A 27064-nucleotide genomic window follows, 5' to 3' on the forward strand; every position below is an offset into this window, starting at 1 on the left:
TCTTATGTTCTTAAGAGAACATAAGAACATAAGAGCAAACGTATTGTTCAATAAAAATATTTGATAAAAGAAAGATGTAGGAAATTTAAAAATGAGCACTTTAATAAAGAACAGGGCTCAACTGGCATCAACTGCAGATGTTTAGTACCCAGTTTATTGGAATAGACCCGATCCTGAACTTCAATCACCACATTTCTGATATGATTAAAAAAAATGTATATTAACCTCTTTTTGTCAATTTGCTTGAGACCCGTGACACCTACCGGTAAGTGATTTAGCATTTCTATTTCCAATGAATTTTTATATAATAATGAGAGCTTTCAATTAGCAAAAGTTTTATTTGAATACCTGGTCAAGATCACTCAGAACCGTATCTTAACTTGAGTAAGTAAATTGAATAGTAGTGTTTTTCATTAGCGATAATCTAAATCAAGGCAGGGAAAACTTTGCTTCCAGACATCATACACAAGTTCCATAGGATGCATTTCAGACAGTACTCCTATAGATGGATACTAATGCTCTGAATTCAACTGAAATTCTTGCAGGTTGTGATACCCTCCATTGCTACATTGCCTGTGGTATTTAAAAGCATTGCTTCGTGTGTGCTTTTAGGATCAGATAGGTGGCAGATGCCATTGTGTTTCATCTCCATGTTTCACATTCATGTTATCAATCAATGAATACAAATCAAACAAACAATGATTGCCTATGGGGGTCAATTAAAGATACTGTTCAGGTTCAACCCCTTGGGGCATCTATTATGAAGTTCTGCTAGCATTGATTGTGGAGAAAGAGGCTACATGGGTCTTTGTTCTGAAGACACAGTGAAAACTGTTTTCCTCTGAGTCTAATTAGATGAACAGGAAAGAGAATATAAAGGCAAATTGCTTATCACATAAACAAGCCTATATCAGATAAATTACCGTAGGTACGTATACCTTAAAGAACTTCTCTTATTGACGTATGATATCTGATAGATGAACCTATGTTTTACATTCTATGTTCTCTGTGCAGTAACTCAGTAAAATTTAAAAAAAAAAGATTTTCAATCATAAAACTGCATTTTCACACACAGGTGTTATCATGGGGTCTCAAGTTTACCCAATGGGTTTTACCTCCAGAGGAGACCTTTAAATATTCTCAATCAGGAGTGGACAAAATCAAAGAGATCGAGAAGACAGCACATAATGAGAGGGCATTACAATTGATGTTTCAAATGCAAAAATAATACTCATGGCCATTGAGGACCAAGCAGACAACCACAATCATCGTTTCACTCTCTAGAACAAGGATTGAAAAAAAAAAATATAAATGTAGGTCTCACAGTGTGATGGTTTTTCTACTTGTTATTAGTTTTGAAAGACTTCTTTCACTCCTAGCAGGTGAAATCCGACGTGATCTCTATTTTCTAACTCAACATATTTTTTTTGGGCAAGAATTAAGGAATATTCTTAAGGAGATGTCTACTTAATGTACTCACTAATTTCTGTAAAAAAAATACTGCTAACTTATTTATTGTATATTTGAAAGGAAAGCCACATCTAATGTATTTGCCAAACACATTTTCATGATTGTGTGGTTCTTAGTATAAAATGCTGTTCCTCTTTCACTTTATATTCTGTTAGTTCAGATCTGTCCAATTTGTTCCCCTTCTGTGTCACCAATCAGCATTTTTCTTTCTCTCCTGTTTTACGTTCTATCCCTCATCTTTCTCACTTTTCTTTATCATTACTTTATTCTCTTCTCTCTCTCTGTATCTCATGTTTTTCTCTTCATACCATCACTAGCTAAAGATTCTTTCATGCACATTTCATCTGTCTTTGGAAAATTATCAATACATTCATAGTGATTCGATATCTTGGCTTCATTTCTATTTGTGAGCACAAATGTATCCATTCTTTTGATGAAATATCTACCTTGTTCATTTCTTTCCCATTAAGCATGGAAAGAAACAACAACCACTCCACTGTGATTGAGATCCATCTCATTGGATTCCCAATTGATGGGGTTCTGGGTATCTTCCTTTTCCTGCTCTTTTTAGTTATTTACATAATAACAATTATTGGCAATGTTGCAATCATGGCCATAACAATAGTGGAGCCCCGCCTCCACACCCCTATGTACTTCTTTCTGAGCAACTTCTCCTTCATGGAGATCTGGTACACCTCAGTCACCATCCCTAAAATGCTGAGAGACTTCCTGGTACAGGAGAAAACTATTTCCATCAGTGGTTGTATTGCCCAGTGCTATTTCTTTTTTCTATTGGGTGCCATAGAAAATTATCTGCTGGCAGTGATGGCTTATGATCGATACTTAGCCATATGTAACCCCTTGCGTTATACAATCATTATGGTTCCTTGGCTCTGCTGCCTGCTCGCTTTTGGGTCTTGGGTCACTTGCATCATATATTCCTTGTTACCCATATTTTCTCTGAGTAGACTTTCATTCTGTGGCCCAAATCAAATTAATCACTTCTTTTGTGATGTGGCCCCCTTGCTGAATCTCTCATGCACAGATACAACTTTGTTGAAGAAGTATTTTTTCAGCCTGACTTGGATAATTGTCTTCAGCTGCCTTCTTTTCACAATAGTCTCCTATGCCCATATACTCTTCACCATACTTAGAATCTCTTCTGTATCTGGTCGACAGAAGGCATTCTCCACCTGTGGGTCCCACCTGACAGTGGTCATTATATATTATGGAACAGTGATCTATATGTATGTAAGGCCTACTGGAAGACAAGCCTTACAGTCTGACAAGGTGGTTTCTGTTATCTATTCTGTGGTAACTCCTCTTTTGAACCCCATCATTTATAGCCTCAGAAACAAGGAGGTGAAAGAGTCTTTGAGAAAAGCCTTGAGCAGAAGATTGGTAGTTACGAAGCAGACACATGAGACCTTTCTTATGCAAATGTGATGGATTTCACAGTCAGGTTCCTAAACAAGAATGATGTAGGGAATACTTTATTATTTGAACTGAATTGCAGGGATTTTGAAAAAAGTGTGACCTTCAAAAATGTTTACAGTTGCTAATAAGTTTGGACTAAAAGGTTTCTCTCTCTCTGTTATGTTCATGAGCAAAGTATTGTAGATGCTATCTTAGTCCATTGAATTTGTAGAAATAAGGACCATGAAACAAGTTGAAGGTGATAATTTCATCATCAGTGATAAATATATTAGAAATACAGATTTAATAAGGAAATTGGATTTCACCCTTTATCAGACAGAAAACCCTTGTTAGACCAACGTAAAAGTATAGCCTATAACTTGCTTGTTAACCCTTAATTTTAGAACTTTAAAGAAATTAATCAGATATTGATTTTTTTTCTTTCTCTTTCGTGTATTTTACCTAATAACCTTACTGAATTTACTCAAAGAATGTGAGGACAATTTTTAAAGTGATTTACCCAGGCAATTAGACATTTTCCCAAGTAGACTGCCCCGTTTGAATATTGTTCCACTTTGAATGGCTAAAAGTGCACATGGGCTTTCATGGTGTGTATACTTTTATCTGGATTTTAAAGGGGCATTTCCAGTTTGTGCACATAGGTCAAGGGAATAAATGTCGCACATGCAATTTAGATATTCAAATGCACTCATGCTGTTTTACCTTTGATTGAATTTCTGTGGAAAATTGTGGGTATAAATGCATGTGGGGCACTTTTGTATGTGCATGGTTTGTGGCCACGTTGGCTATTGAAAATTGCTCACCTGTATGTCCATAGGTGCGTTCATATAACTGTTAACTCTATGCGTGCATCTCAATGAAACAAACAAGAAACTAGCTCATATCTGAATTTGGCTTAATGGATTGATTTTAAGCTAGGTGCCAAAATGCAGAATGCTGAAAAGTTAAAGCAGAGTAGAGGAAGTAAATTGAACATAAAATCTATGATTCTTTACCTCTGTGTCTCAAGATGAAGCCCTACAAAAATAATCTAAACTATTGTGTACTATACAACACTAGTTTTTTCATGTTTCATTACTGTCAAACTGGCAGTGATAAAAGTTTCAGTTTTATAGCATTTTTGGTCTGAAATGGAGCACGTATGAAAAAGTGATGTGGGGATCTTAGACTTGTTCCAGTTTTTTCATGATTCTTTTGTGCTTTTTTGATTTCATTATAAAGTGGGATCTTAAAAGAAAGTGATAGCTAGCATGCTATACTTTTATACAATATATATGTATGCTAGGGTCCAGTTTAAACTTATACTCATGGTGCCTGTGGTATTTGAAGGTAGGAATGTTGCAGTGGTTAAAACAGCAAATATTATCAAATAATCTCCCGCTATGGTTCCCTATTAACCACTCATTGTCTTCAATTAACCTTTAGCAGAGATATGCCAATAATTCACCATTAAATTAGCCACAGATGGATTTCAACAAAATTCAGGGAAATTATGGCGTAAATCTACAGATTGGAGAGATTAGTTAGTCAGAGATTGTGAAAGGGAGCACAGGCAGCTGGGAAAGCGATTTGTCTGAAGTTGTAGAAAAGCACTTGGGACAGCTCTCCCATTGATCATAAACTATTGAAAGCAGTGGAGGCATCTAAAAGAGCTCTTCCATTGGTTGGAAAGGAGCATAGACACCCAGAAGAGCTCTTCCGTTGGTTGGAAAGGAGCATAGACACCCAGGAGAGCTCTTCCATTGGTTGGAAAAGAGCATAGGCACCCAGGAGACCTCTTCCGTTGGTTGGGAAGGAGCATAGGCACCCAGGAAAGCTCTTCTGTTGGTTGGAAAGGAGCATAGACAACCAAGAGTGCTCTTCTGTTGGCAGCAGAGCTCTTCCGTTGGTTGGAAAGAACATAAGAACATGCCATACTGGGTCAGACCAAGGGTCCATCAAGCCCAGCATCCTGTTTCCAACAGTGCCCAATCCAGGCCATAAGAACCTGGCAAGTACCCAAAAACTAAGTTTAGTCTATTCCATGTTACTGTTGCTAGTAATAGTAGTGGCTGTCAACTTAATTAATAGTAGGTAATGGACTTCTCCAAGAATGTATCCAATCCTTTTTAAACACAGCTATACTAACTGCAGTGACCACATCCTCTGGCAACAAATTCCAGAGTTTAATTGTGCTTTGAGTGAAAAAGAACTTTCTCCGATTAGTTTTAAATGTGCCACATGCTAACTTCATGGAGTGCCCCCTAGCATAGGCACCCAGGAGAGCTCTTACGTTGGTTGGAAATGAGTATAGGCACCCAGGAGAGCTCTTCTGTTGATTGGAAAGGAGGATAGGCACCCAGGAGAGCTCTTCTGTTGGTCAGAAAGGAGCACAGGCACCCAGGAGTATTCTTCTGTTGGTTGAAGGCTATGGAAGGGATCCTAAGCAGCTGGAGAAGCTCTTCCTTTTTCAGAGAACATGAAAGGGTGCTCTTGAGCTGGAAGTTTACTTCTGTTTATTAGGTTCATGGAAGATAACATCTCTTACATTAGGAGCCTGAAGTAATATGCTGTTAGTAAAATTTATTCATAAGTATGTTCATATATAGAAGTTTTCTGGACTGTCAGACTGGCTTAATATCAGGAGATGAGAAATATCAGCTTAAGCTCTATTTTTTAAAATATTTTTTATTTTAATTTTTCAACTATTACAACAATCACAATTTGGAAAGGAGAATGACTTCACAAACATTGGGAGGGTCCTGTGATAAGATGCCAGCCCAGGAGTTACACATTCAGAAGGCACAAGTTGACAGTGCTTGCCAATGAGAGTTATCAATGTGTAATTCTGAGTAGGTCACTACCAGTTAGAAAGGGTGACTGGCCTGCTTTCACACTGGAAAAGGAGACTTTTCAGAAACTGCATTTCATGTTACTTGCTCTTGGCAACACTTCAATACAACTGTCAGGACATTGCTGACCCACTGACTTACACAGTCAACGCAGTGCACGTAAACTAGCTCTATAGTCTATTGACATCTTTAATCTGCATTTGTCACAGATTGATGTCTTGTTTCATTGTACCACTATTTATGACAGATTGAAATGAGCACTGCAAAAGTGGAATATATTTCCTCAAACATCATTATGACTAATTTAATAAACAACCAAAGATGATTATCTATTATATGCATTACTATTACTAGCAGTAGTATCACTGGAAAGAATATTAGTAGCAGTACATTAGCAGTAGCAGTAGTGCTAGTATTAGCATTACTAATAGAAGCATCAGTACTAGTAGCAGCAGCAGCCTATATAGTAAGAGTAGTAATATCAGCTGTAGTAGAGATATCAGCTTTAGCAGCAGTAGTTCAGTAGTTATAGTAGTAGCATCAACTGCATTAATTATGTATTTATTTATAGCAGTAAATGAAGCATTAATATAACATTGCAGAAGTTGTATTATTAAAAGTGCTATTAGTAGCAGAAACTGTACGTGCAGCAATAGTAGTAGCGATATTAGTAGCATTAACAGTACTTGTAATAAAAGTGATAGTAATAGAACTAGTAATAATAAAATTAGTAGTAACAGCAATTGTAGTATTCATAGTTATAGTAGTAGTAGTAACATTGGCAGTGCTAGTAGTAGCAGTGGTAGTATTACTAAAATTAGTAATAGTAATAGTATCAATAGCAGTAATGGTAATTCATTAAGCTGCAAAATAAACACATTTCTTTTCCCAAAGGAAACGCTAAAAACAAAACAAAATGAAACATAAAATTGCCATTAAGGGGTAGATTTTAAAAGGTGCACGTGTGCGTCCAAGTGCGCACGCTTCCCAGCATGCACACATGGATGCGCTGATTTTATAACATGTGTGCGCCGGCGCACACATGTTATAAAATCTGTGGGCCACGCACATGTGCGGGTGACACACGCAGGGGGGGGGTGGCCTAATTTTAGAAAAGTACGTGCAGCGGCAAGATTGGGCCTCTCCCAGTTCCGTTCCAGTCCGCTCCAATTAAGGATCAAACTGGGAGGGAACTTCCCGACCCTCCTACTCATACTCCCTCCCTCTACCCCTCTCCTCCCCACCCCCTAAACCCTGTCTTGTACCGGCCGCCTCCAGCCCCACCCCTCCCCGCGCCCGGACCACCCCTTTCCTTGGGACTGGCACTTCTGCACGTAACAGGAGTTATGCGCTTGGCCGGGCCCCCTTGAAAATGTGCACGGTGCGCGCAAGGCTCGGCCATGCGCATTACCCCCATTTTTTTTACACACACAGCATTTTTAAAATCTACCGGTAAGTTATCTAAAACTCACCATCACAGTTTGACAATGATTGACATTCTAGTTGTCAGCCTCTGCGGAGAGGTCAAAGACTGCACAGGCATGGAGACCTATAAGCAACATCTCATTCGGGCTCAGAAGTTTAGTAGCGATGCTTGCTGGGTGCACTCCTGCAGAGAGACATGGCACATGAGCGGGGACACTTTGTATGTGATGTTTGAAACTGGCAGGGGGCTTCAAGCTTCTTCCTTGACCCCGTCCTTGCCACCCTTGAACTGAATGGGCCCCAGGACGACGTTCAGTTCCTTGAGGTAGGGGCTGGTATCTCTCTTGCGTCTCCTCAGGCAGCCCCGGTAACAGCGGGACGAGTAATCTGAGGCCCTGCAGACCACCATCCTGCACTGCAGGAATACAATCGGATAGCGGTTCACGAACGTGAAGGAGTTAAACCTGAACCGAACCATGCTGGAAGACGGGGAGCTGTAAGAGTAAAACGTTGAGTCCCTGATGCATCTAAGAAAAGAAAAAAAAAGAGAAAACAGTAAAAACTATTCCATTAAAGGAAACCAAGAGATTTCAGATGATATTTCTATCCCACATCAATCTATTTTAAGATGCCACGTCTACTGTCGTTAACCCTTTCACTGCCGAGATGCTTGCAAATGAACAGATTTTGTCTTTATTTCGCAATGGTTTTAAATTGCTGGAACAATAAAATACTGCATTCTTCCTTCATCTCACTGTCTCGCTTTATTTTGACCACCACAAGAGATTCACGTCAGTGTAAAATGGAAGTAGTTATCTGCAACAAATTAACCCATAAACCATTTCCTGAAATGGCCCAAACTGGTGCTATCTGAACTAGACGAGCTTCTCCCTCCTAAAAAGCTTTGTGAAACCGAAGCCATCTGGCCAGTAATGAAAGCTCCTTTTCCAAGGTGCCATGGATGTATCCCCCTGCAGGGGATAAAGTCCATCCTCAGGTGTTTCTATTCCTTCTGCCTCACCATAGCACACATCATAGGGAATAAAGACTATCCCAGCTGTTTTTGTCCATGCTACATCAGTGTATCGCACACCCGCCATCCCCATCTCTTCTATCTCAATGTATCATACAGTGTAGGGAATAAAGTGTATCCCCCAGACATCTCCGCCCCTTCTAACTCATTATGTCATTGCTGCAGGGAACAAAAGCCATCCTCAGATATTTCTATCCCTTCTGCCTTATTGTAGGGAAGATAGGATAAAGATGGAGGAAAGGATTTTAATAAGATAAGAAAAAAAAACTTTTTTAGTGAAAAAAAAAAGGCAGTGTGGACCGGAAAAACTGTGACAGAATGGCTGAGTTCAATGGTCCTTTACTGTCATCATCTACCATATTCTATGTATCATGGCGAAAGGAATAAAAGCCTTCCCCCAAGCATTTTTAGCCCTTCTGACTCACTATTTACACACCATAAGGAGTAAATTCCCAGGCACTTCTATCTCACTGTATTATGCTGCAGGGAATAAAGTGAATCCCCTGCTATTTCCATTCCCTTCTGTTTCTCTGTATCATGCGGCACAGGGAATGGAAAAATACCAGGGGCATTTTCACACCGTGTATCTTCACCACATGTTTGCAAGTGTAACGTCTGCATGATCTTACCCATTCCTGATTAAGTCATATGTCCTGGTTGCAAAGTCCGCAGCATTCGGAGATGCTACACACGTATCCAGGAACAGCAACAGGTTCAAGTCTGAGCTGTACAACTGGGCCTGGACATACAGGTTCTGGTTCAGATCCACGTAATATGGCCGCTCGTAGACCCGATTCAGGAAGGACGAAGAGCGGTAGAAAGAGAGGCTCACATTGTATCGGCCATATTGAATTTCACTGATTTCAACAGTATCATTTGTGATGTAGATGATATCTAATGAGGTGTTCTGGAAAATCCTACAGCGGATGTCCACATTCAGTTTCTTCTGCCTGGTAATGAGACTTGCAGGTGGGTAAGCCCGAAGTGTGTTGGAATAGACTATGGTACTACCATCTACCTGAAAGAACCAATCACAGAAAGCAATATTAGCCATAAAGTTAATAAAATTAGCATGCCTTTGTTAAACTTGGCTTAAGTGCCTTCACCTCATGGAGAAATCCAATACAAAGTACTGAGTTCTAGTTGCCATATTGGATTTTCTGCGGTTTGTCTGACATTTTAAGGAGTCAGTTTTGAAAGTAGCCAGAGAGATTGTAGGTACCATAGATACTTTGTACCTATAGACCAGCAAGCTCATTTTCAAAGGAAAAATCCAGTGGTATTTGCCTTTGAAAATACAGGCCAGAGGAGACTAACCGCAGATGTCTCACCTGTTTTTCCACAGGTGTAACATCTGTGAGGAAAAGTTCCCATGAGGAGTTGAAAATTAAACCATCCTAACCCTGCCTCCTTTCCAGTGTGGCAAAAACTTACTTTTGGTTGCCCTGGCAGAGAGGGAAAATTTCAAATAGGCAGCCTAGCCCTATTAATCATTAGTCAAGAGTACATTTGAGGAAAGGATGTATGTGGTTTTGAAAGCTCACACCCAGCTATGAATATTACTTATCTTGGTTCAATAAACTGATTATCGCAACGTATTAAAAAAGAAGCTGAAATGTGTTTTCTTGCATACTCGCAATGGGTGAGTTGGCCGGGATCGGATTTCTGAAAGGATTAGTAGAAGTGATCAAATTCATCCCCAGTTATTAAAGCTTCTGTTTGCTCTGTACCAAACAAAACCCAACCCTACATCGCCCATGCTGTCAAAACTGGCATGGTTGAAGGGCAGTGGGAGCAGGTTCTGACTGGACCAGAAGCTCAGGTGTGGAGAAAGGTAGGCCTGAACACCCCTCCTGTATCTCAAAGTCCCCCTCATCCCCCCCCCCCAAAAAAAAAAAATCCTGAGAAATGTATAAGCCCAGGTGTTCCCATCAGTGCTGGTATTAATGTGCTGTCTTAGCCTCTCCTATCCAATCGCTTTCTGATCTGCCTATACCATGCGATGGAGCATAGGAGTAACTGCTGCTGCCAGATCATGCTAACACCTGAAGAAGTAGCAATCTTCCAATATTTCTCCCTGTGCCATGTTATATCATTCTGCAGTCCTGGGGGGGAGAACAATTTTCAAAAGATTGTAATGGGATAACTAAGCAATCACTCAGGAAGAGCTGAGGGCTGAACACTGAACTCCCCCTCTACCGATGCTTTTATCCATGTTAAAAAGGGCTTGGGGACGGGAGCCAGCCAACCATCCGAATGAATTTTGCTTTCCAAAACGCTCGCGTGTCATTCACAGTATAAACCCTTTTGCACTTGCTGCAAAGTCCGAGTGGGTACAAATGCGCCCACTGCCTTGGCCAGCCCCAGATTTTAGAAGGATAAGCTGCACAGAGAGTTTCCCCTTTTAAAATGTCCTTGCAGGCCTGCAGGGGTTTAAAAGTGACCCCAGACATGCAGACATGGAATGCCTTACCTCTCTTACTGTGCCGCAGCTGTTGTACCTGATGTTAAAAGTAACATGGGTTCCTGTGACCTGGGGGTAGCAGCTGGGATCATTTGAGGACAAGCTCCAGGCAGAGTAACCCAACGACTGCAGGTAGGCTCTGTTTACCGCCGCCTGCATAACATCAGCGGAGCACGTGAGCGAGACTAGAGAAGGGAAAAAGTTCAGTGTGTTATCAGCGACGTATTCGCAGACGATGGGCATTCACTAAATTATTATAAACCTTTAATTTAAAAGGGTGTTTACTTTATTCTGACATCACCGGCCCCTTGAGGTAAGCAAGCTGTTGGAAGAGGCATAAGATACCAGGATATGCCAGAGCTGGAACCTTTGCATTAGTTCATCAGAAAGCATCATCATATCGCAGAGCGCAAGAATAGATTTCCTGCCTTTTGAAGGGCTAATGAGAGAGCATGTTTTTCTCTACCAGCATAGAATGCAGTGAGAAATGCCCTGGATTCTCTTTGGATCACCAAAGTGCATTTTGTCACTGACAATGTCAACTGCAGGGAGCAAGAATAGATTCAGAGCACTGGGGACTCCACGTGGACTCCACGTGGCCTCTGCCCTCCCTTCCCCCACCATTTCTCGTCCTTTGATGCCACACAAATTGAGGTATCGTTTTTGTTTCCACCATGATCACTGGTCCATATGAGCATGGATGGCAAGTTGCAGAGACCCATCGCAAAACACACATTTGCACACAGTACATGTAGTCAGCTTTGGGGTTAAAAATGCTTCAGTCAGTAACATTCTTTTCAAGTGCATGCAAGAGAAATAACTTTTTTTCTTTGAATAGACATAAACCTTCTCCCTGTTAAACTCGATAGCTAACTCACTGCCAAACATGAAAAGGTACGCTACCAGCGACTATTATCTGATGTACTGGAGTAATACTGCTGTAAACTATTTTGTTTCACACAAATGATCACCTCTGTGGGGACCCTTTCTCTTAGTTTAAGTTGCTCCTCATCCTTTCTATAAATGAACAAGTCTCTCGTTATCAGTGTAGACATTTAATGCAGGACAGATCGGATTGATCATTTGATTTTTGTCTGCCATCATTTACTATGTTACTATGTTATGTAGGCTACATACAAGGCAAGCAACTCCATTCCTTTTATACTTAATTAGTTTGTTCTTCACTTTCTCCCCCTCTACAAGACTATGTGCCTGAGTGATACAAGGCCATTTGCCAGCTGAGAGGAAGTTTCCTTAAGGAATGAATCCAGTGATATTTCCAAGCTCCACTCACACAAATCTCCTATGATAGCTGCCCGTTCCGTGATATAAAATAACATACTACCCAGTGAATAGTTCATGCAACAGACAGTAGACAATATACTGTACCTACATCATCCTTCTGTGCTTTCTCACATTTTTTTAATTGATTTCATGACGGACATACTGTGTAGATTGCCACATTTCTCTCAAATAATGGAAAGACATTGGACCTTGAAGAATTAGTAGTGATAAACATTACAAGAGACATTGCTTGTCTTGTAATGTTTAGTAACTACTTTAAATGAACTTCTGATTGGTAAAGAAGATCTCCACTTACCAGCTTTATCGTAGGGAGGTGCAACAGAATAAAAGTAAGCACGGAATCCTGTATTTGTAACACTTCCATCACTGGAGAAGAGAACGGTTATGAAATTTGAAGAAGAGGTGAATGTGGAATTTAAATTCTGGCATATCCTTTTCCGAGAAGATGATGCTTGGAGAGGTCCATCGTAGATTTCAATGAAATCGTACACACAGTTGTTGGAATACTCCAGCCTGCAAAGGAGAAGTTGGAAGGGAAACTGTGAAGGTTTCACAAATCTGAATATTTCCCATTATTCCGGTATTATTCATTACCCCAATTTAATTCCACTACTGCTCATTTTTTAGACTTTTGGTTGTTATAACTTTATGTTTTGGGGGACGGGACAATTTTAAAAAGCCATTTACATGGGTAATAGTAACACACCAAATCAAATTGACTGTTTGAAATTGTCTCCCCCTCCATATGACTAAAGGAATATATGATGTGAAACGATGCATAATTAGAGGTGTTCCTATGGGCATACTAGGTCAGGGAAGGAGGCTGAAAATCCTGCCTCTCTGAAATGCACTTGTGTCTGGGGGAGGTTTTCTCTATCTGCTCCTCCTGGGACGTGTTCATGCCTTTCTTTCCTTGGCAGCCCAGACATTGAGGCCATGCTTATTCCCCTCGTTGACATCATCGCAAGCTGTGCTGAAGAGCTAGCCTGTCACGAGACAATGGACTGTCTCCAAAGGGGCATCCCAAAGGGATTGCCCCTTGGAGAACTTGAAGTAAATCTTTAGAGGATGTTTGGGCCATCTATGCTGTCCTTTTTTAGGGAGGCAGTATAGCTAAGGGGGTGTCCTCTAGGCTAGAAGGTCTTGTGGATTGTGCATAACCATCTTGATTATTGTTTAGCTTTCGGTTTTTCTTGTTTCATAAATTGTGTCCCAGTCACTTCATTCCTTTGAGAGCGAAGGGAGCATAATTTAGTCAATTGTTAGGATTTTATTATTGTCTTAGTATTATTATTTTTTTTTTAACTTTATTTAGATTTATGAAGAGTTTTTGTATTTTCTATGATTTGTAATAATATGTATTTAAGAAATGTGAATTATACTATGCTGTAAACTGCTTTGCACTTTCCTATAGGATTGAAAAGGTAGAATATAGGTGTAAGAGTTTAGATTAGATTTTTTGCTATTGGAGGGGTAATAAGTGACTATAAAAAAAAAATTAAAAAAATCAGCTTTAAAATGCGAATGGAGATCGCTATGAAGAAAAACAGTGAGCATGAGACCCGCCCCCTTGTGATGTCATCCAGCCCAGCGTCGAGCCGGTAAATGGCGCCATTCCACCTGGCGTCACATGCCGAAGGGGGGGTGACAAAGGGGCACTCCCTTTTGTGCACCCCTTCGTGCAACCCTTGGTGCTACCTTTTTTTGTTTTTTTTTTCTTTTTAACTTCTATGTTTCTTCTACTTTTGTTTACCTTTCTCTTTTTTCATAGTTGTTATCCCTTGTTAACAATTTTCATTGTTATTAATTTTAAATGTATTTGACAAAGGTAACTTTTTTCCTGTATCTCCTGTTTTAATGTAAACCGGTATGATTTGTATATTATATAAGAATGTCGGTATATAAAAATTAACAATAAATAAATAAATAAATATCAGGGGGAGGGACTGTCTGTGTGGTGGGATGATGCTGATTGGAGAGATTCCAGCCCATGGGAGGGGATGAAGTTCTGTGGAAGGGTGATGCCTATATGTCGTGGGATTTTTTTTTTATTGACTATTGAGGGAGTTACTTGTGTTTAGGGAAACTGCAGAGCGGGCACTTTCTTGGGGTTCAAGGGGTGAGGTAATTCCCTGTGCAAACTGCCTCAAAGTGAAAGGATCAGTAAGCATGGGGTATTGGGGTCTGCAGCATGAATGGTGGAAATGTAATGCCTTGTTTAAGGAAGGTGTTACATTTTTTGCCTTTACTGGGCCCAGGTATATAGCAGGTGGCAGGCTACATACCACAATTGACCCTCATAAAGAATCAATTCTATATATATATATATAGTGATTCCTCATTTACATGCAGGTAAGTGCTACTTTTATTGCTTATAAATTAGTGTCATGGAGGACCAAGATATTATTAACATTTTCAAAGTGGACTTTTCATGAGCATCACACATTATTACACAGGCCATGTAGAGTGCACCTGAATCTGTAAAAGATTGCATGAGTGGAGGCGTGTTCTGACCTGGATGAACCAGGATAGCTCATCTATTAAGCTAGGAAGAAGAGTGTCTTGGTGACAGCAACCAGTCAGTGTCTCAGAGAATATCGTCTCCACGTGAGCAGCTAGTTGCCTCAATGGGTCTATGTAACTTGCTTTTTATGCTCAAATGGACCAGTGATCATGGTGGAAACAAAAAAACCTCACTCACCGCAAATCGTAAAAGTTGAGTTCAATGCGATAATTGTTGCTGACTTGTATCTCCCAGGTACATCGGGCATTGTTGGGGTAATTGCTGGGGTAAAAAGGACTGGAGAATGATCCAGAGCCAGTCAGCAAACCCCCACAGGTGTAGCTTGTTGTTCCTGATGCAACATAAAAGGGGACAGTAGAATAGGTGAAAACATTCAGAACTTTCCATTAAGAGAGATGACTTTCAGAATGCCTAGAATGACAATTGCCTAGGAGAAATTATGATGCCTCTTTGCACCTGCTTTTTGTGTGAATACTTTTATCGGGTGAAAGTACATGTGTACTTTTAACCCCCTTCCCCAATCCCACCTCCCTCACTATGGGTAAAATTACCTTCATATCGGCACTAAAATCTGGAGTCGGTTTTAAAAATAACCTTTTAAAGCATCATATTCAAATGCAACCATTGCTACCATTGTTGTTGATCCGGGTCAATTAGAGTCTACTTAATTGGACTAAAGTAACACAAATTTTCAACTGGAGCTAGCCAGAGTTCTTACTTCATTTTATTCCCCAGTCCTATCTAGCCTATACAAGACAGTGACAGACCTGCTGGATAATGGACACAGACCGCAATTCCCTTTGGAGCCTGTCAAAAGGGCATTCTTGGACCAGCCAGTGGGTGGATGCTTTACACCGATGACTGGGCATCCTCTCCTGCCCCTGAATGTTGCTACCATCCACACTGCCAGAGTCACACGTTCACATAGAAATTCACACATGCTCTCCTAAAGAAATACGTTTCCCAGACACACATCGACACATATATAAAGCCATACATACAGGCAAACCCTTAAAATATCCAAGCATGGAAGACCTTCACTGGTATACAATGCAGATTCATTCTCTTATAGGAATGCATATGGAAATATTATTATTACCATTAATCCATGGGAATGGTGTGGTAGTGTAGAAATGGTCTGCAATAAAGAAAAAAGAAAATTATCATCTGATGTTAGCCCTTGAAAGTAACTATGTGAAATAATTCTAAATATCCATGTCTTATGAATACAGGTTGATCCTAAACAAAGATTCTGTGGACAACTGTTTAGAGCAGCCAGGATTATTATGTTGTATGTTCACTCAAGGTGCAACTCGCTGACACTAATTAGAGAATTAGACTTGGGTGGTTTGATCGCTAAACAGAGCTGCCAGATGACTTGGGCCAGTTCTGGTTTTAGAGAACTTCCTTCCCAGTGCCCAATGGTGTCAGCAGTCCCTTGTACCTTTCATTGTAAATCATCAAAGTAGTCACCTAATTACTAGAGATGTGAATCGTGTCATCGATCGTCTTAACGATCGATTTTGGCTGGGGGGGGGGGAGGGAATCGGATCGTCGCGGTTTTAGGTTTGTAAATATCGTTTAAATCGTGTTTTAGTGTGCCGGGAAAACTGGCACACTAAAACAACCCTAAAACCCCGACCCTTTAAAATAAATCCCCCACCCTCTCGAACCCCCCAAAAATGCCTTAAATTACTGGGGTCCAGAGGGGGGGGGGGCCCGGTGTGATCTTTTACTCTCGGGCCTCCGGTGCATTGTAGAAATGACGCCGGCGGGGTGGGTTTTAGGGTTGTTTTAGTGTGCCGGTTTTTCCGCCTTCCCCCTTCCCCTCCCCCTTCCCCCGATTTACGATTTTTGACGATAAATCGGGGGAATTCCTATTATATATCGCCTCTAACGATTTTTGACGATTTAAAATATATAGGACGATATTTTAAATCGTCAAAAACGATTCACATCCCTACTAATTACTCATGTGGGGAAATCAAATAACCAGAACATGTCTGTCAATATTTGGAGCACTCAACCTCACAGAGGATATGCACATTTTTGTAGGAAATGATATGAAGGGAAACAATGTTAATACAAGAGATGAATGCACTTACAAATGCGGAAAGGTTTTCCAAGCTGAGGTTGCAAGACATAGTATCCTACAGCCAATCATATTAGAGCCAATTTTGAAAGCCTTAGCTTGGAACAACATGAATAAAATCAGGGATTATGTGAGTGGAGGCTGAATTCTCTTAAGTGGATTCTCTTAAGTGGATTTTCTGTAAAACGTGTTGTTTCACAGAAAACGTACTTTTAGCTCCTGTGAAAGAGATATAGTGAGGGGGAACTTGGTTGGCAGAAAAAAAAATAGATGTGCAAACATTAAAGTTTCAAAAATGTATGTGTTGAGTCATCTCGCATACTTTACGCTCCCATTGAAGATGACTGATAATTTGTATCTGCATAAACAGTCTATTTGGGAAGTTTGTGTTTGATCATCAGACTGAAAAGTACATGAGTACTGTATGAGTTAGGCGGCTTATTTGAAATGTACCTAATCACACCCCCAGGATTGTCTACTTTCTACCCAACTCAAAATACGCATGTCATCGATCCCTGCACAAATTTCTAGCTGGGTAAGGTCTAGACAATTTTCAGTCAGCCAATTTACCTGGGTTAACTGGTATTCACATAGGTGAAAGGCTTCTGATAATTTCCCTCTCCGTTACATTAGGAGAATGACCTCTCATAGAGAATTAGTAGAAAAAATGACAATAGCTTCATGATTAATTTAAAAGTTAGCTATAAATAAAACTGTCATTGTATATTCTTTGTAAGTGAATTGTTGACCATTTATGTGCGACTGTATTTATATGAAATGTTAGTGCTTTGTCAATGATTTTTAATATAACTGAGTTGGGAAATCCACTGGGCCTAATTGATAACTAGTTTGCACCCATTTTGCCCTTATTTGAAATGCTTTTTATAAATCATACCCACTGACTTCTATTTTTACCAGTGTGTTATCTGGCTTTAAGCAACACAACTGTCTTCAGACCTTAGGTGATAATTTTGTTATACCTCTTGTGGCTGAGACATTAGATGTTACCTGAACAGATGACACCTATATCTTCATTATGGCCACAGTCGTGGTTGTACCAGCCACGGTGAGAGCACCTCCCCAGGTTGGTTTCATAGCCTGTGCAGTACACGTCATCCAGAAGTATGCTTCCATTGCCAGGACCAAAAGAGTATAAATGGGAATGAACACCACCGCATCCCAATTGGCGGCAGAGGACCTGAGCATTAGTCATACTCCATCCATCATCGCAGACTGTTCCCCAGCCATAGTTGTAATAGACTTCCACGCGTCCAGCACATCTGCTCCATCCATTCACCAGTCTGGCTGGAACATCTGTAGAAGTCACAAGAAAAGGAATTGATTTGAATCTTTGCTCTCCTTATATATCTCTCTTATTAATTTGATTGAACATCTATTTGTTCTATGTTCATATGGACCAATCTTGCTTAATCTGGTCTATTCCTGCTAATGTGTCCTGATTGTTCCTGAATACTTATAGCTTATGACATAAGAACATTTAAGACCAGCATACTGTCTCTGACAGTATCTAATCCAGGTCACAAGTATCCCACAGTTTCCAAAGAGATGACATGTCTCGAGCACTATAACTGGGAATTCGGTATACTTCAAAGAAAGTATGAGGCAATCTATCAGATACAATGCACTTTATCCATAGAAGACACCATTGCTAGGGTAACCCTTGTTCTGCTGTGGCCATGTTTTCTCCCATGCTTCAGGGTTCTTTCCTGCCCGGGGGGAGTCAAAGACCCTTAAGCTGCTTGTAGGTTTTCTAACAAAGTCCAAATTAGTACAAAAAAAGAAAGAAAAAAACAAAACACACCAGTTTGGGGTTGTAAAAAATAAAATCCTTTTACTGAACTTTGTCGTGTACAGGGATGATTTGGAATACTGTGCATTTTTTTCTGGTGCAAGCCATTAAAAATAAACCAAAGCAGATACAGAATCCAAAATACTGCTCTGTAATCCTAATCAAAATCTATATCCTTAAATTCATCGATGCTATTGTCATTACATTAGCACTATAGGGGTGTTGATCTGAACCACAATCCCTTGTCTATCTAAGAAACAGTGGAACCAGATGCTTCCATGTACAACAAGTGATACCGGATCTTTGCCTTAATAAAGGCCTCACAGTGCTTTCTTTACATTTTTTTTTCTACATTTTTTTGTAGGACTTGTACACTTCCAGAAGTTGTAGGGAAATTAAAGCCTTAAGAAAAAGATGCTGCATTTCAAAACTACCCAAGTAAACTAATTTGCAGGTTTTTCGCACCATTTTTGCTTGACACAAATCTGACCATTACATTTTTTGCAATGGCTGTATCCTCTGGCCAAACGTTTCGATGGACCCTATTTGCGGAAGGTTTTCTCCTCTTGTGTGGCTATAGGAAAATTGATTAATAAATAGGGTCTTGCATGTCCACAATGCTTGATCCTACAATTCTTTCCTCCTGCAAGTGGTAAAATATATTGGGGCGGATTTTCAGAGCCCTGCTCGCCTAAATCCGCCCAAATCCGGGCGGATTTAGGCGAGCAGGGCCCTGCGCGCCGGTGAGCCTATTTTACATAGGCCTACCGGTGCGCGCAGAGCCCCGGGACTCGCGTAAGTCTCGGGGTTTTCGGAGGGGGGCATGTCGGGGGCGTGTGGGGGCGGGACCGAGCGCAGCGGCGTTTTCGGGGCGTGTCGGGGGCGTTTTGGGGGCGGGTCCGGGGGCGTGGCCGCGCCCTCCGTACCCGCCCCCAGGTCGCGGCCTGGTGCGCAAGAGGCCCGCTGGTGCGCGGGGATTTACTTCTCCCTCCGGGAGGCGTAAATCCCCCAACAAAGGTAAGGGGGGGGGGTTTAGACAGGGCCGGGAGGGTGGGTTAGGTAGAGGAAGGGAGGGGAAGGTGAGGGGAGGGCGTTAGAGGATTCCCTCCGAGGCCGCTCCGATTTCGGAGCTGCCTCGGAGGGAACGGGGGTAGGCTGCGCGGCTCGGCACGCGCCGGCTATACAAAATCAATAGCCTTGCGTGCGCCAATCCAGGTTTTTTAGCAGATACGCGCGGCTCCACGCGTATCTACTAAAATCCAGTGTACTTTTGCTTGCGCCTGATGCGCCAGCAAAAGTAGGCCAATTCGCGCTATTTGAAAATCTACCCCATTTTGTTTAACCTTTTGTTTTCCTTGTCGTTCTAGAATTTAAAAATTCTCTGTGTGATCTGAGAAGCATTATTAGCTGTACTTGCCCTCTGCAATCACAGAATGTAATGACTTTTTATAAAGCTTACTTGGGGACACTCTCGGTTGGTTGTAGATGAGGCTTCGTGGTGGCATTATAAAATGCTAGAACACCTGGATCTTAACTTGCAGCATCTTGCTGAATGTATACACCCAATGTTCTCTCTAAACATGTCTGTGTTTAATGATGACTTGATTGATGTAATATTTGTTTATTTTTTTTTTGATAGCCACAGTAGAATTATTATGTTGCCTAAAGCCTCTTTGTAGGATAGGCAACATTGAAATGCATTTAATTTATTTATTGCTTTGATTTCTAAAACTTCCTGTTCACAAATGGGTTGTGGGCCTGGGACCACCTGCCATCCTTCTCTCCACTGGGCACATTTCAACTATTTCATGGTTTGAACCCTGACCCCTTGCCGTTAAAACTGTGAAATGATGAGAGTGCGTCTGTGGGGAGAAAAAGTTGGGGATCACTGAAAAACTTAGAGAGAGCACTGCTTGTACCACAAAATAAAACTAACTGGCATTGGCCAATTAGATTCTTTATTGCTCATAACACAGGAGATCTAGTTTCCAAAACTATCACTACCATTCAGTTACTGCATTACTTTGATCAAACCACTTAATTATGATGGTTTGAATCTTGGACTCTAAACCATTCTTAGTAGGGACAGTGTAATTAATTATCTTATAAAGAAATATGCTGTCTGATAAATAAATTGTATTACCTATAGGTACAGGATGTGGGTGTGTACTAGGATATTCTGTCAACAGAAAAAGAAAGAAAGTGTTAGTAACCATTGCCCTTTCTGTGAAATGGTTGGACAAGTGCAATTCTGTACATATTCACATAACAGAGAGTCCATGCTCTGGGGAGCTAATAATTCAGTCAAGACGCACACACAAAACAATGTATTTTAGATGATCAATAAGACTAACATCAATGAGAATCAGTTGAAATTGAAAGCATCCTCAAAGATGTGGGTTTTGAGGCTAGATTTGAATATGGCCAAAAAGGGTGCATGACCACCAACTCAGGAAGTCACCACAAAATAGCACTGACAACTCCCCACACCACATGCTCCCCACATCTATCTCGTTCACTCAGCATGTTAGAGACCTTGGTGTCACCCTGGACAACCATATGAACTTCAAAAAATTAATCAATTCCACTCTTAGAGTGCTTTTTCAAATTCCATACCTTGAAAAAATTAAAACCCCTCCTTCATCTTACTGATTTTCGCACAGTACTGCAAGCAACCATTTTCCCAAAAATTGACTATTGCAACTCTCTCCTCTTAGGTCTCCCCAAAAACACCATCCACCCACTCCAAATCCTTCAGAATGCTACCGCCCACATCCTCACTAACAATCAAAAAAATGAACACATATCACCCGTCCTCAAGGATTTACACTGGTTCCCCATTGCAGACCGTATCCAATACAAAACCCTATCCATTATCCACAAAGCCCTCCATAAGCCCGACATGAATTGGGTCAAGGATTCATTAATATTCCATACCTTGTCAAGACCAACCAGAAATCAATACCTGGCAACCCTACGCACCCCCTCTCCCAAACTCTACCACCTTGCATCCACAAAAGTTCGCTCACTGTCCATAGCTGGCCCTGCGCTTTGGAACTCTATGCCAGCGAGTCTACGCCAGGAACTCTGCCCAAAGAAATTTAAGCAGAAATTAAAGACCTGGCTATTTAAACAGGCATTCACCTAAACAGGCAGACTCTTTTACTCTTACATCTTGCCCACATCTTGTTATGGTTGCCCACTCAATTCAGGTCCCCTGAGGCCTCTCTCCCTCTTCATCTCCTTCTTGCATTGTTCCCCCCCTCCCTCCATCCTCTTTTAGGCCTCCCCGACCTCTCCTTTCCCTTTAGTCTTATACCTAGACATTATTGCCCCCTCACCCCCCTTTCCATCACCAGACCGTCCTTTAAAAATTCTGTTTTTACTCTTCTGTAAAACCCCCTCTCCCTGCTTCCAAATCTCTATTCAATCTCCCCTGTTTTTACTCTTCTGTAATTCCCTACATTCCATGCTATCAAATTTTCCAGATAATTACCTCTGTAACGTAGTAATCAGTTACTCAAATAACTATTCACTGTACTTAAAACACATAAACTCTATCATCCTTGCTCTTAGTTACCTAACACCCCCCTTATAATAATTTGCACTTATAAAATGTTCTATATAAAGAGCTTTAAGTTAAGTCAAGGTTATGTTCCTTCGCATTTATAAATAGTTCATATTACTCGCATATATCAAGAGTTCTCTGTAAAGCATTTATAAGCTAAGTTCATGTTTAATGTAAACCGATGTGATACTCACAGTGAATATCGGTATATAAAAACTTTTAAATAAATAAAAAATAAATATTCTGGGCTTATGACAGTAAGATGGAAAGAATGTTATAGGCGATTAAAGAGCAGGGCACAGATAAAAAAGACTTGCCTAAAGAACAAAGGGTATAGAGCAGTATTTCCCAGTCGGGTTTTCAGGATATCCTTAATAAATATGCATGAGATGATTGTCAAACTGTGGCAAACATGGTAAATAGTCTCTGATACCAAACATGGGCAACATAAAATCATAAGATACAAATATTGTAATCACAATTAACTTCTACCAAATAAAGAAGAAAAGGTACCAGAAACCAAAGGAGTGCTATCAAGGTAATCCCCTTTGCTTTTCCACAATGGGATACAAACAGGATTCAGACAGAAGCACTGACAGTCAGATCATTTACCATTTTGTTCATAGTAGTGCACTGTAATTACTTTTTATTCACTTTTTCGTTAATGTAGCTAGTTTTTATTGAAAACATTTTTTCTTTGTTCTATTTAATTTTTTAATTATTATTGCTTAACAATTTCCATGCTAAGAGAGAAATGAACTTCACCACAAAGAGTCAATAACCAACAACTACTTATCTTTCACAACACTCAGGACCAGTGCTGTCCACTCATAATGAACATCAGTGGTCAATGTTTCGGCGTTTGCACCAATGCTGCCATTTTGATTGAACCTGTGTTTCTAGTTGTGAAAATTTGCGAAATTGGACACCTAAAGAAGGGTTGATTCAATGTTGTCTATTAGATGATTAGTATACTTTGGATACTCAGTTTGTGCAAATCTATCTCTTGCATAATCATTGTGATAATCCTGATCTGACTGGATAAGTGTGCCTTAAGGAAAGTTTTGGGAAACACTAGTATAGGGAGAGAAAAGAGAGAAGATGTAATGAGGTGGTGCAAAGTGTTTTAATTTATAGGTAAGGAGTAGATACTGAACTATATGCAGAAGCAGATGGGAAGCCAATGTAGTGACCTGAAGAGCAGTTACATAATCACAGCAATATTGGAGGAAGATAACTCATGCAGCTGAAGTTTGAATAGACTGTAGTTGAGAGAGATAGTTCAGTCAGAAACCCATGAGTTGCAGGTTGCAGTAACCTAAGCTGGAAGTGAATAGAGAGTGGATAAGGATTTTGTTAGTAAGCACAGAAAAGAAGCCATGGATTTAGGCAGTTATAGAAGAAAAATTACATATTTCAGCAGGAAGACAAGAATGGTAATGGGATTCAAAAGAGCATGGGATAAACACTGCAAATCCCTAGAGGCTAGAGAATAGAAAGGAAGAAATTAGTTAACTTATTTTAACTTCCGTGGTAACATGAAGCAGCAATTACAAGTTACAACCCTTAACAGAATGCATGGGGGTAACAGGCATGGAGAGGCTGTTACTAACCTAGACAACTTGTTGGGCATCAAGACTGGATGGACTGTTTTGGTCTTTATCTGCCGACATTTACTATATTGCTATACTAAGCTGGATGTGAGTAGAGAAAAACAGAGAGATGATCCTCCCAAGGTTACAGGCAGTGGGGTTGTCTGTATTATCCACAGAGATAGATAGAGGGGCCCAAGGGGATGTGGGTTTGTCAGGAAAAATAAGAAATTTTGTCTTGGTCATGCCACGTTTAAGGTGGCAGAGGACATCCAGTTGATGATGTCAGACAAACATTCTGAAATTTGATTCAGCCTATGCTGCTAAATATCTGGTTTAGAAATCCATTAATATTTGGAACATCTACCTTTATGTTATTATTTCTATTGGCAGCACACCTTGAACTTCCTGGCTGGAGAGGCATGTCATAAATAAATGATGACGATGATAATAATGATGATGACTTGGATAAGGAGTGATATCCTACAAGTGGTCAAGCTGCTATGGCTGGCAGCTGGGATATATGATATCCTTAACAGTGTAGACCAGAATAACTGGGCAAAATGGGGTGGGCCAATTGGTCATCATTGATCATCTTTCATAATCTACTCTGTTCCCATGTTACCCCTCACCCTCATACAATCCTACAGAAAAAAAAGTGAAACATAAACAGGCTGTCACATTTAAAATCAATTATTGTTACCTGTAGTTGTAGTTCCATTGAAATAACCACCTGATAAAAGGCAAATTATCGAAGGTTAGTTACAATTTTTGAGGTAGGTCAATGATATGATTGATAAGAAGCAGTTATGCTGATTTATTCTCTTTTATGGTAATAATAATAATAAAAATACATATTACATGCCACAATTTCCTCCCCCTTCCTCCCCCCCATCCATTATATTGATCATTTACTGATCTGTCTTGCTGTCCATGCTCATGTCTCTGTTATATAGAAAGTGAAGCCATATGATCTTTTCATTCATTTGCCTATGGATTGGATCACATCAATGGAATATAGAGTACATTTCCTCTGTATGAAACAGTAAGGAGAAAATAATTGTGATGACTGATAAAATTATACCACTTGACAAGATGTCGGTATCCTCCATTTCGGAACTTTTCTGTTATCTTTTCCAAAGTACATGACACTCATTTTGGCTTAGTAACTTATATTTTTCTTTGATTTCTGGATAACCAAATAATTCTATGAGATATGCATATTTAGGATTTAGGATTGTCTTTGCTATGACTGTTTGAAGATCAGGGAATATTTGTGTGGACTGAAATGTACATCTGCACGCTGTCAGTCAGGTGGCTTATGCAAAATGTCCCCCTTATCTTTAATACAACAAAGGGGTACGCTTCTAAGGTGCTGATTTAAATCTCTAGCAAAACTTCACAAATTATATCATGTTGTGCCTTTTGCCCAAACAATTCCTGCAACTTGGATCACATCAATAGAATAGAGAGTACTTAGGGAGGAGGAATATCCTAGTGGTTAGAGTAGTGGGCTATAAACCAGCAGGCCAGGGTTTGAGTCCCACTGTCACTCCTTGTGACCTTGGGTAAGTCACTTTACCCTCCATTGCCTCCGGTACAAACTTAGATTGTGAGCCCTCTGGGGATAGGGAAATACCTACAGTAAACCAATGTTGGGCTGATATGATATCTCAGAACAAATGTCAGTATATAATAAATAACAACTTCTGGAAAGCAAAACAAATTCCACAGAAAAATCAGGCAAGGAAAATCTTTGCATGAAAGCCTTGTGGGACCGTTTCTCAATTCAATCTAGCACTTTTTAGGATGTAATTCTTTTGCTTGCATGATTTTTGCTGTGGATTTTTTTTTTCCAGGCTCAAAATTCTAGGACATTTAGTCCATGAGAGGTTTCAAACCTAGGCCAGCAGAGCAAATTGCAGATTTTTGTTTGCACTATATTTTGACCTCTTTTTGTCTAAAAAGTTCTGTCTCACCCTCAGATCAGTGGAAGGGATATTTTACTTAATGAACATAGAAATTAAGGAACATTTTGCAGATGAATTTCGCTATTCCTACAATTCTAATAGGTAACTTTAAGACACGGTTTCTTAACCCTGATCTGGAGGCCTACCTGACCAGTCTAGTTTTTAGCATAGCAACTATGAATATGCATGAGACAGATTTGAATTTACAGGATTGACAATATATGCAAATCTCTCTCAAGCATATCAATTAGGATTATCCTGAAAATAAACTAGTTAGATGAACCTCTCTAACAGGGTTGAAAACCACTGTGCTAAGGAAATATGCTCTTCCAAAGACTTAACTGATCACCATATTTGGGGGTTGTTTAATTGTATTACAGAAACTTTCAGAACTTTCCTTAAGCAGATTAGAAGAAGGTGGGAACACCAGAAAATCATGGACTTCATTTGACCTAACCAAATACAGCACTGTCCTGAGAGATGACTTGAATGCAAGTAACATAGTTGATTAGGCTGAAGGAAGACCAGTGACAGATGTATCTCTTTGGATGCCCATTGCTCTCTGAGATCACGGCTGGGTGGGAATGGGGGTCCCTCTAGAAAGTAACCACCAGTCTGAGGATGACGTTTTCCTGCAATGCTGGAGCCCTGCTCTGCTGTTGGAGTTTATTGCTGACAGTGCTAAGACAGGTAGAGCAGTCACGTTTCCTAGTCTGCCCATAGGCCAATTAATTGCTTTGTCTACAGGAAAGTCTGATCCTGAGGAAGACTGGAAGACCATCCACTCTGACCTGCAACTAATTGCCTAGCAGCTTTATGTGGAAATCAAAGGAAAAGTAGGAAAAGACCCCATAAAAACTGTGGGCCGGATTTTTAAGGGTTACTCGCATAAGGTACGCGCGTAACCCTTCTAAAACGGCCCTGCGCATGCCGAGCCTAAATTGCATAGGCTTCCGGCATGCGTGTAAGTCTCGGGGCTTTCTTGGGGTGGGCGTGTCGTGGGGGCGTGTCGTGGGGCGTGACACGGTCAGCATGTCTTCCAGGGGAGGTGCCATGGGTGTGGTTTCGGCCCAGGGGCATTATGGGGGCGAGGCCGCGGCCTCCGGACCAGCACCCGGACCGGAACATGGTGCGCGACAGCCAGCCTGGCGCGGGCAAATTTACGACTGCTACGAGCAGGCGTAACTTGTGAAACAGAGGTGGGGGGGGGGGGGGTTAGATGGGGCCAGGGGGGGGGGTTAGGGATGGGAAGCGAACGGGCAGGGCTCAGCGCGCGCAAGTTGCACAAATGTGCACCCCCTTGCGCGCGCCGACCCCGGATTTTATAAGATACGCGTGGCTACATGCGTATCTTATAAAATACAGCGTACTTTTGTTAGCGTGCGTGCTGTCTTTCAAAATGTACCCCTGTGCGTTTATAGCTAAATCTACAGTGCAATAAAAAAAAAACCCACCAATATGATGGTCAACTCAAGGTCAGCACTTTTTTTGATAGAATCTGACTTCTCCATCATAGCCCCATATTCCATTCTCTTCTAAAACA

General features: G+C 40.7%; 2 protein-coding genes across 3 annotated transcripts in view; one reads left to right on the plus strand and one right to left on the minus strand.

Moving 5' to 3' along the window:
* Positions 1 to 1941: 1941 nt before the first annotated feature.
* Positions 1942 to 4811, plus strand: LOC115077256 (olfactory receptor 6M1-like). Its single transcript, XM_029579540.1, has 2 exons — positions 1942 to 2874; positions 4785 to 4811. Exons 1-2 carry the CDS (start codon positions 1942 to 1944, stop codon positions 4809 to 4811), a joined length of 960 nt encoding a protein of 319 aa, XP_029435400.1.
* Positions 4812 to 7058: 2247 nt separating this feature from the next.
* LOC115078340 (deleted in malignant brain tumors 1 protein-like) overlaps positions 7059 to 27064 on the minus strand; it is a 35683-nt gene continuing 15677 nt past the window's right edge. For both annotated transcript variants that reach the window (XM_029581235.1, XM_029581234.1), the window contains 9 exons: positions 24255 to 24284; positions 20535 to 20570; positions 17590 to 17895; positions 15589 to 15627; positions 14667 to 14820; positions 12261 to 12478; positions 10670 to 10845; positions 8826 to 9214; positions 7059 to 7690 (listed from right to left, as the gene is read on the minus strand). In XM_029581235.1, the coding sequence (XP_029437095.1) occupies positions 7414 to 7690; positions 8826 to 9214; positions 10670 to 10845; positions 12261 to 12478; positions 14667 to 14820; positions 15589 to 15627; positions 17590 to 17895; positions 20535 to 20570; positions 24255 to 24284 (1625 nt within the window). In that variant the 3' untranslated portion in view covers positions 7059 to 7413. The remainder of the gene's footprint in view (positions 7691 to 8825; positions 9215 to 10669; positions 10846 to 12260; positions 12479 to 14666; positions 14821 to 15588; positions 15628 to 17589; positions 17896 to 20534; positions 20571 to 24254; positions 24285 to 27064) is intronic.

Source organism: Rhinatrema bivittatum, chromosome 16 (genome assembly GCF_901001135.1).
Source record: "Rhinatrema bivittatum chromosome 16, aRhiBiv1.1, whole genome shotgun sequence".
In the NCBI taxonomy this organism is placed as follows: Eukaryota; Metazoa; Chordata; class Amphibia; order Gymnophiona; family Rhinatrematidae; genus Rhinatrema; species Rhinatrema bivittatum.

Excerpts from the sequence above, each read along its gene's own strand:
- LOC115077256 (XM_029579540.1), top strand. The coding sequence starts at position 1,942 with ATGGAAAGAAACAACAACCACTCCACTGTGATTGAGATCCATCTCATT. Across the intron at positions 2,875-4,784 it reads CCTTGAGCAGAAGATTGGTA|CTCTTCCGTTGGTTGGAAAG; the intron begins GTTACGAAGCAG and ends TTGGCAGCAGAG.